Source organism: Abrus precatorius, unplaced genomic scaffold (assembly GCF_003935025.1).
Source record: "Abrus precatorius isolate BTA unplaced genomic scaffold, Abrus_2018 Scaffold8, whole genome shotgun sequence".
NCBI lineage: Eukaryota > Viridiplantae > Streptophyta > Magnoliopsida > Fabales > Fabaceae > Abrus > Abrus precatorius.
This window is the reverse complement of record NW_020874428.1, coordinates 3,093,401-3,103,756: the sequence shown is the minus strand read 5'-3', so window position 1 is coordinate 3,103,756 and position 10,356 is coordinate 3,093,401. Positions and strand designations below refer to the sequence as shown.

At 31.6% G+C, this 10,356-nt stretch overlaps 2 protein-coding genes across 2 annotated transcripts; one reads left to right on the top strand and one right to left on the bottom strand.

The window, feature by feature from the left end:
- Positions 1 to 1,875: 1,875 nt before the first annotated feature.
- Positions 1,876 to 2,904, top strand: LOC113848120 (protein ENHANCED DISEASE RESISTANCE 2-like). The gene has a single exon (XM_027477509.1). The coding sequence runs from the start codon at positions 1,891 to 1,893 to the stop codon at positions 2,779 to 2,781; it is 891 nt and encodes a 296-aa protein (XP_027333310.1). The 5' UTR covers positions 1,876 to 1,890; the 3' UTR covers positions 2,782 to 2,904.
- Positions 2,905 to 5,501: 2,597 nt separating this feature from the next.
- Positions 5,502 to 7,350, bottom strand: LOC113848229 (peroxidase 46). Its single transcript, XM_027477644.1, has 4 exons — positions 7,123 to 7,350; positions 6,584 to 6,763; positions 6,327 to 6,492; positions 5,502 to 5,917 (listed from the first exon to the last, which is right to left on the bottom strand). Exons 1-4 carry the CDS (start codon positions 7,348 to 7,350, stop codon positions 5,502 to 5,504), a joined length of 990 nt encoding a protein of 329 aa, XP_027333445.1.
- Positions 7,351 to 10,356: the final 3,006 nt, after the last annotated feature.

The window sequence follows — 10,356 nt, the reverse complement described above, 5'->3', positions numbered from 1 at the left end:
CAAGCAATGAAGCATGAATTTTTTTTTAAGAAATGAGTAGCACATATTTAACATAAGTTAGTTAATATTAAAAAAAATACTTGTATGTAATTTTGATTTTAACTTTAAAGCATCATCAGTTTAAACGTTTTTCACATTGTCAACTAATTAAATATACAGTATGATCTTTATATTAATTATCACAAAAGTCAAGGATTCTTTCTTATATAACGATTTATGGCTGGGTTGTAAAAAATTGTTAGTGCATTTCAATTAAATTTTAGATATAATTTAGAATTTTTTAATATATTTTTGTATGAATTCGAATCCTCCTCTTATATCATATACTCCCTTATGATTAACTTTCTTTATTTGAACATTTTTTAATTTAAAAACTAATTCAAGACAAAAATAACCACAAAAAAATATTACTATGTTATATATATATATATATATATACACAAGACAGGAGGACTGATAAAATTTCATAAAATCTATTATAAGTTTGTCTAAAAAGAAGTTATGTATAACAATTTATTTAGTTAATATAAATTAACTTGGTCCTCTCAAATATCTCTAGACTTTACTGAGTGAATCTACTAAAATATTTCTCGGTTTGCTGCTCCAAGTGTGTCTATGGATAAGCTGTTCCATAATTGCAATCGTTGGCTTCATGATTATTATATTAATATGATTTTATTAATTTTATTTGAGCATAAAAAAGTTTTACGAAAATTTTTAGCCATCTAATTAAATTATAGAAAATGCTAGAGCATACCAAACTGTACATGTACGAAGGTTTAAAAATGTACTGATTCAGCTTATATATATAGTTTGTGTTACATTTTTCGAAAAGTCAATTTATACTAAACAAAAGGCAGATCTTTAATTTTAAGTTGTGGTTAAGAAAATGTTATTCATCACATCAAGTGTTTATCAACAAATTCTCTTCACATGCACTCTTCTACTTTATGATTGATACGTGTCGCCATGAACATCATCAAGGTCCTAAAGATTTCCAGGTGTTTGAACTGCGCCCACCCCAGACTTCAATGCGTATCGTTGAATAGGGAAATGTTTTCTAAACAACAGAAGTTGACAACTAAATATTGTGGCATTTGATTTTAGCCTGAAAAAATAAAATAAAAATATGACGTTATCTGTCATAATTTCTTTTGTTGTTGTTCAAATAACAAGTTTGTGTTGAATTTACGCAGCAATTCAAATCTAAAAATTCAAAACAAATAAAAGAGGTGCAAGCTTTGTCAATAATAATATGCATGCCTTGCTCCCACTCCCAGCTTTGTGCTTCTTTCTTATTCTGTTTATTCCCATTTCATCATTCCTTTTTTTTTTTAATTAATAATTTCATTAATAAAGCTATAAATTAATAAATAAATATAATAGCAAGTAATATTTAAAAATGATTAACCTTCGAACCTAGTTCAACTGCTTCCAATGATGACAATAATTTGGCAATTAGTTGATGTGATGGTGCATAATTGGCTCGATCCTTTTCCAACTCTTCCTTGAATTACTACAATGTTTAAACAAAATTCTATAGTTGTTAAAGCAAATAATTTCATTATTGTGTTAAAAAGTTTTGTTGTGGAGTTATGAACATCCTATTTCAATATAAAAAGTCTTCTAATAATTGAGCTTTGAAGCAAACAAATATTTTCAAATAGTACTTCCTAAGTAAAAGCAAATAGGCATCGTCGAGGGCTAATAGTTGGCATATGCAAATAGGGGCTCCATTGTAATTTCATTAAATTAGGGTTTCTTTTCTAATTATTCTTTTTTCATTCCTCGCCCCTCCTTCATTTTATCCTTTGCTAAAACACCCCTCCACACCATGTTAAATGCACTTCAGTTCTTTCTATACACAGTGCGCAAACAGATGCTCCACAAATGTCCCCGCCGACGAACACACGCCGGAGCTCCGGTCCCAATCCCGCCGGCGGCATTGTCGACTGGATCTCCGAGTCAATCGCCGGCGGTTCCCTACGCCACGTGGACCTTCACGCCGGAACCAACGGCTGGGCTTCGCCGCCGGGCGATCTCTTCTCTCTCCGTTCAAACAATTACTTCACAAAACGACAAAAATGGCCCGCCGGCGACTACCTCCTCTCGCCGGCCGGCATGGACTGGCTCAAATCCAGTACCAAACTCGACCACGTACTCTCACGCGCTGACAACCGCGTGATGCACGCGCTCCGCAAATCACAAGCCCTAGGTCAGTCCCTTAAGAGCTTCGTCTTCGCCATGAACCTTCAGATTCCCGGCGGAAAGGAGTACCACAGCGCGGTGTTCTACTTCGCAACGGAAGAACCGATTCAAACCGGTTCGCTACTGAACCGGTTCGTTAATGGCGACGAAGGGTTCAGGAACCAACGGTTCAAGCTGGTTAATCGGATCGTGAAGGGACCCTGGATCGTGAAAAAAGCGGTGGGGAATTATACCGCGTGTTTGTTGGGGAAGGCTTTGACGTGCAATTACCATAGAGGTTCTAACTACTTCGAAATCGACGTTGATATTGGAAGCAGTGCAATCGCAAACGCGATTCTGCACCTCGCGTTGGGGTACGTAACCGCCGTTACCATCGATATGGGGTTTCTTGTGGAAGCGCAGACGCAGGAGGAGTTGCCGGAACGGTTGATCGGTGCCGTTAGGGTTTGTCAAATGGAAATGTCGTCGGCGTTTGTTGTTGATTCGTTGCACGCGCCGCCTGTGCCGCGTGGGGTTGGATTGGCCAAGGTGAATCACCATAAGTCTGCTGACGACGGCGAGTTGAATGCTTAGATATTTGTTTAGTGATAAAGTTTTTTTTTTTAAATTTGTTTTTTATATAAAAAAAACAACATTTCTTGGGTTTAATTCCCCATTTCACAGATGTAATTGAAAAATAATTCTTAGTTTGCTAAATATTCTAATCAAGATACCAAGAATAAAGACTGGAACATAGGATACCAAGAGGGTTTTCAGATAGCTAATTTAATTAAACTGAAATATATTAAAAGTATAAAATATTTTTATATTAAAGAATTAATAAATTAAAATTTTATTAAAAATTATAAGAAGAATATAACATTTATATTTCTTAGTAAAAGAATTTTACTTTTAATTCTTAATATTGTCGCTAAAATATTAATTAATGTTTTCTGAAAAAAAATTATTGAAAGGGCTAAAAAGTCCTCTAATCAAAATATCTATATTGAATAACGTAGTGTAACATGAATCATTAAATGGATGCATATCGATTTATCCAACAATTTATTTGAAGTGTCACATGGTCACTGTACAAATTTTGACTACATTAAACGAGGGTGCCCTCGATGATGTGTTGGTAAAGTGAATAGATTGATTATGAAGTTAATTAAAATCTGTCCAAAATGAAACTTGTTAACAAGTATACATAATTAGAAATCAATAATTGAACCACCATTGTAAAATCTTAAAGTGTGCATCTTTACCGGTGAACTAAAAGTTTATGAGGGATTATGATAGCTTTACTTTGAGGTTGGAGTTTGGAGCACTTTTGATGAAATGGGGAAGGGAAGGTACCTTAGTAAGCGAAATTTGGGATGATGAAAAGACGAGTGCGTATATGTGGTGCTTGGAATCTCTGTTGCTGTAAAGGGTGAGAGCATAAAATAATGGGTGCCATGAATCTTGGACATTCCTTGCTTTACACCATTGTTCTCTTTTATGTTGTAGTTAAAAGGTATCATAAAGTCCTAAGCTGCTTCTGATATTTCAGATCATAACAATATAAGTCATATTAATCAATCTATGATGCTGATTAATAAATAAATGATTTTTTTAGAAAGTATATTTGTATGAAAATTATAATAGAATATATTAATAAAACTTTTTAGTAAATTTTTTTTTTTAATTTTACAATCAATGTCTATAGACACCATTTGGCATTTGCGATCTATAAAGTTGGTTTGAACTTGAGCAAATTGAATTTGGTTTCGAACAAATGAATGGTAGTTTGAATATACAATGTGGATGTAGTAGTTTGATTCTTCCAGGTTGGGATTTAAGGGATAAAATCATGGATGAATAAAGGTGGTTCTTTTTTTTAAAAAAAAAATTAGTAGTTTGGTTTTAGAATCAAAGGGTAAAATAACATTATTTCTTTGCGTGAAGATTCTTCAATCATGACCAATGTTTTGGGGCATTAACTTTGAGGGATCAATGCTGCTGACATTACAATGCGGATTACCATTTTATTATTCATATTTTTTATTGTCTTTTGAAAACAATATTTGCAGAGGTAGATGCCAAACTGGGCAAGCTGGATTTTTAGTTATAAAATAATGTTTGATGATCTCTTTGGTATGTATATCATTGATCTCTACTGGAAGAGGAGATAGACTCAAATACCAATGATGATCTGTTGCTATTTTAATTTGTGGAATCAACTCTTCTGAACATTGGCCCTACTCCAACCAAGTTCAGGTTGGTTGACCTCAATGGGGTTTTTCTAATAAATAAAATAAATGATTCGTAAAATTATTTAAGATAGAAGGTTAACAACACCTTTTAATAAAATTATTTAAATTTATTTAAGTAAAAAAAAAAAAAAAACACTGTGAGTTCTGCAGTTTACCTCAAAACTGCAAAAAAATTCATATCGGTATCTTTTCTATTTGAAGTATCATGGAACAGTAGTATTTAGTAGAAAATCATTTACACAAAATAATCAACTCTTAATTAATGGAGAAATACTCATGAAGTTGATTGATTTATGTGCACAGCTAGAGTCAATCCTAATAGGTACTATTTTATTGTCACAAGCCCTACTCATGTAATAATCAATGTTACTACTAAATTCTTGTAAAAATATTTCAAATCATCACTGAAAACTTCTTTGACTTTTCACAAATCATTCCAAACTGACTACTCATTTTTATTTTTACTGTAAATACCTAACAATCAATGTCAACACATTACCATTTATCAAATATTACATATTTATGTTTTATTATTATTAATAATCATCTTTATAAACCCATGCCAATGTCAAATACTAAAATATGCTCTGAACCAGTAAAAATTGAAAGATAAAAAAAAATTATCAGCAATCTTTAGCACAAAGAAATAATTTAGAGTGCTAAATTAAATAAAAAAATTTAAAGAACAAAAATAAAACTTAAATTAAATTTAGAAGATTAAATTAAATAAAAATAAAGTTAAAGAACCAAACTGTAACCTCACTTAAATTTAGAATTGTTTATTAAGAATTTTATCTAAAATAGACCAATATCTAGTATACATAGCTTCAAATATTTGCATTATTTAATATAAATCAATATTTGTTATGCTACATCAATAAAAATAAAAAAAAAATACAAAACAGACATCAAGAAAGAACAGAGACAGCAGCAGGTCAACACAATTAAGCCGTCTGCATATGCTTTTTTACATGGTATAAAATTTATTTAGGTGGCATTTATTCTCCATTATACATCTATGCTTAACGAACCTTGGTTGCTACACTACATGTTTCTTTTTTATGCATTAGTTGATGCACAAGAAATTCGAATTTCACCCTCATCACCTGTTTTGACTCCAAGACTAGTGAGCTTCAAGAAAGATTGGCCCCAATTTTCAAAGAAAAACTCTTGATCATTTGCCAAGTCCTCCACTAATTTACTTGTTCTATTATCACTTAACAAAACAGAATCAGACTTTAACAACCCCTTGTTCATCATAAGATTTTTATAGTACTGGTTGTCAAAGACCATAGATGTTTCAGGATCATTGTTAACTTGCACAGATGGACTTGCACTTAAGGGACACTCTTTCATTAGCTCTTCAGCATAGCTACTGTCAAGAGCCTTGTCAATGAGTGTCAGTTTCCCCTTTGAATCTTCTTGGAACCTGTCCCTAAATGAGTTACAATGAGATGTTCCTATGGTGTGAGCTCCTGCAAGGTCAAAGCATCATTATGTAGCATTTAGTGTTGTATTAAAGCATCATTCAATCTTTTACATTATTACATCTTTATGCCAATCATATTTGGTTTTTGAATATTTAAAATCTAGGAAGAAAAACAAACCACCTACTGCTGAATAGTAATTTTAATAAATGTGGTGAGTAGGTTCTTATCTACAAAGCATCAACAATTCAATTCTTCCTACCTAACATGTGTTGTCTTGCTTTATGCCTTAATTAGATTTTACCTCGAACATGAAGAAATTCATGGTCATTTCATTTACCCCTTTAATTTTAATAATAATAAAGGGATGGGGAAGAGACTGAAAATAAAAGGAATGACACTAAATAAAGAGAAGCATGCCAAATATAGTTAAAAATCCCTTGGAATGATAATGCACCTGAAAGGATGACAAGGTCAAATAAAGACAACCCTTTACTTGAAAAGCGGTTAATCATCTCATCCATTGTAAAACTTGTGTCCACAATGTTGGGTCTGACATTTGAAGCAAGGGAAACCCTCCCATCTCTTCTACCTGTTGGAATTAGAACCACAGGACCACCAACCTGTTTTCAAGACCCCTCAAAAAATTACTTTACGAAATGACATGTCAATACAGTGTTGAAGAGTATCAGCAATGCGATGATGATAACTTACAATTCCAACAGCATCTCTAGCAGCCAATGCAATTATGTCAGCACAAGAAACTGTTCCTGGACAAAGGAATTCAAGGACTCTTTTTGCTGATTCTATAACTGAAAATCCTCCAACAGACCTGTTTCCTGGATCACTTCGTTCTGTATTATTCCCTTGTAGCATCAAAGAAGCATCACATCCCTACATATTATGAAACATCAATTCATAGTTGAATCCCCTCTTCAAACCCATTTGAATTTCCCATCACAAAAAGGAAGAACAAGAACAGAAGAAAGCACATTCCGAGTAAGATTTTTTCCCAAACTGTGAGGCATAATGGAGTGCAAGAGAACAAGTGTAGGCCTAATAGCTAGGAAACACAGATACGACACGAGACATGAATTATAAATGAACAAATTTTAAAAATCATAGATACGACACACTTATAATACATAGTATAAAATTAATATTAATTAATATAACATAGAAATATTATATCATAACGATAAAATTCATGTTTTGAAAATGAAAAGTGCTTCTTAGTTTAATATTATACTAACCTCCACAAAGCAATCATGAAAAACCAAGCGAAGGAGCTTTCCAGGAATTGAAGGATCATCAGAACAGAATGATCTGACCGTGTCTCTTACAATAATCTCAGCATTTGGGCATGAAGGTGCATAGAAGTTGAAAACTAGGCTACCAGAAGAAAAAGAAGAAGCAGCAAAGAAGATAAAAAGACAAGAAAGTGCTATAGGAAAAGGAAAAACCACTGTTCTTTTCTCCATAGAACCAAGGTTTTATTTGTTGAGTACAAGCTCAGTGGTTGCAGTCTCACATGATAATGATAGATAATAGAGATACACCAGATATGACCAGGAAATAAACCCAATTTAAAGCTACATTTATGTGGTTGGATGAAGTCAGTGGCATGACAGTAGGTAGAATAAATATTAGAGGTTATGTTCATGCATTTTCCATCCAGCTCTTGGGCATTTAAGATGCTTCCTTGTAACTTTAGAAGATAGTAAATACTACTTAGTCTTCAATACTTATTTCAACAGTGTCCTTCTCACAAGCATAAAGTATGAAGCATCGTTTTTATCCCTTTTATTTTTTATATATATTTTTTACATATATATCTTAAGAATACACTAAAAAAATGAAAGAGAAACTCAAAATTATACAAAACACGATTTCGTATAAGAGGGTAGTTTTATGCCAGGTGTAAATAAAAATCTCTCTGCTGAGGAATGGTGCTGGAATTTTCAGAAAAGAGACTTTCTTAATTCAGTGATTACATAACATTCTATTTTTCTTCCGCCTTATTTTTTTACAATCTTTTTATCTATTATATCATATTATTTGACATATTTTTTCTTCTTTTCTTTCCTACTTCACATATCAGAAAAATGAAGTGCACAAGTATACTTCTTAATTTCATTTCCACCGCTAACTATAAAGGCCCACCATATTTAATCTTTTATGGTCTAGCACCAGGACAACAAGAGAGAGAGAATAAAAACTGAAGAGGTTATATTGTGATTCAGTAAAGTAAGAATTAAGATCCAATTTCACAACTAACCACATTGAAAGCATCACTACCCCCTACATCCGCTGCCACTTTTATCAAAATTTGCCATGCAACCATTGTCAATTAATGCTTTCTCCAGCGTCACCACTGAATAAATAAATCCAGAAAAGAAAAAGATATAATTACATTCAGCTCTTTCTAGATTAGTTGTAATTATACTTAGATCTTGTTTGATTTGAAAGTTACACTTTTTTCTTATTTTATATATTTTTCTTGTATAATAACACCTATTATTTATTAAAAAAATTATATATGTTTTGGGTTTGTCTAAATTATCCCGTGAGGTAAATAACCACATTTTAGATAGACTAACAGGATTTTGCTATACAAATTAAACAAAAAGTTAATATGATGTCTAACTTAATGTTCACCTAAGATGAGGTATTTATCCCATGAAATAATTTAAACAAACCAAGAGATTCAAAATTTAAGTATAATTAGATGAGTGTAATTATGACAAGGAAGAAAAGGCATTAAGTGTTGCATTGCCATTAAAGATAAGACAAAAAGAATGAAATGTTACATAAACAAGTCATTTGTGTTGGGTGACTATTGTCACAGTTGTTTGCGTGGCAAGGAATTGCACGAGAGCCATCAAAGCAACATCAACATGGAAAACAGAAGAGACTTTCGATCCCTTTTAACTAGGCATTCCCTGCTTGCTCCTTTGTTTGGCAGTTCTCAAAACCTTGCATTACATGGTTTGCTTCATCACTTTCTTATGCACCACTTACAGGTCTCAGGCGTTTTTCTATCCTCCTTTTGTTTTCCCCACCCTTTCCATTTTTCAGTTACCAACCAAACCATGACACACTAGCCATGGCTTTGACCAAACCCATTTCTCTCCATCATCCAAGCTGGTACACTTCACCAGTGATACTTTGGACTCTCTTTTCACAGCCATTAAGACTCAAACCACACTTACAGGAGGTTTTGGTGGTTTGATTAGAGACACAAATGGTAATTGGATTTCAGGTTTCTATAGAATATTGATACACTCTCAATGGTCAACGCCTAATGCATTACACTTATGCTGTCAATTTCCAAATATATACTATCATCACTGATGTTCTTGAACTTATACACCGGAGTGGATTGTGAAATTTATTGTGTTAGGTTTCGGGTTAAATTGCATATGAATCTAATTTAATGTTATAACTTTTATATATGTTAAATTCATATATGAATCTAGGTTTAGTTTAGTGTCATAACTTTTATGTTAAATTCATATTTATAGAATTTTTAATATGTTTTTAAATATACATTTAATCAAATTTTAAGAAAATTAATCATAGATTTTTTTAATTAAAATGGAAAATAATAATGCGTCTAAGTTGACAGTTTTGGGGTCTCCTCCTTCGGGCATGCAATTACTATCACTACAGCATGGGTAGCTTACACCTTTTCAGTTTCCTCCATAGTTTAATAAAGATTTTATTTTAGTTTTTGAATTATTTAGAAATATATCATGTTAGTTCTTATTATTAATAGGCATCAATAATAATAAAATTATTCTCATCACACATTAAATACTAATTTATGAGAAATAGTCATAAGATACTCTTTCGGATACACTTTTGAACACATTTTTTCATAATTGGTCTATTTTTTAAAATGTTAAAATACTTATTCATAAATTAATTTTTTAAAAATAAAAAAATGAATTACAAGTAATATTTTAAAAATAATGTATTATTAATATTTTTTTGTATATAAAGTGTCAATTGGGCCGATGTTAAAGGTTAGATAATGGACATGGATAAAAATTTAAGATATATGGGAGAGAATATGACAAATTTATGATGATTTTGTGAGATAGGTGAATTTGAACACAAATTTTAATAATTAGCTGTTAAACTTTAGAAAGTGATATGTGTATCTCAAATACATGATTTTTTCAATTATTATTGATATTGAGTAATTATAAGAATTAGCATGATTATATATAATTAAACAATATAAAGGCTCAAATAAATTTTTTAATGATTTAAGAATAAAATTAAGAAGAATTGTAAAATTAAAGACTAAAGTAATAATTTAGTATTTTTTTCTACAATTCTAAAAAATTATTTGTATCAATGTTGCTAACCTCTTTAGCGAAAAAGTGTGATTTTTTCAGGTTATAAACACTTCATTGCAATGCATAGAAAATCATAAAAGGGGTGACAACAAAACAAAGAGCTTGTTTATATTATACGAA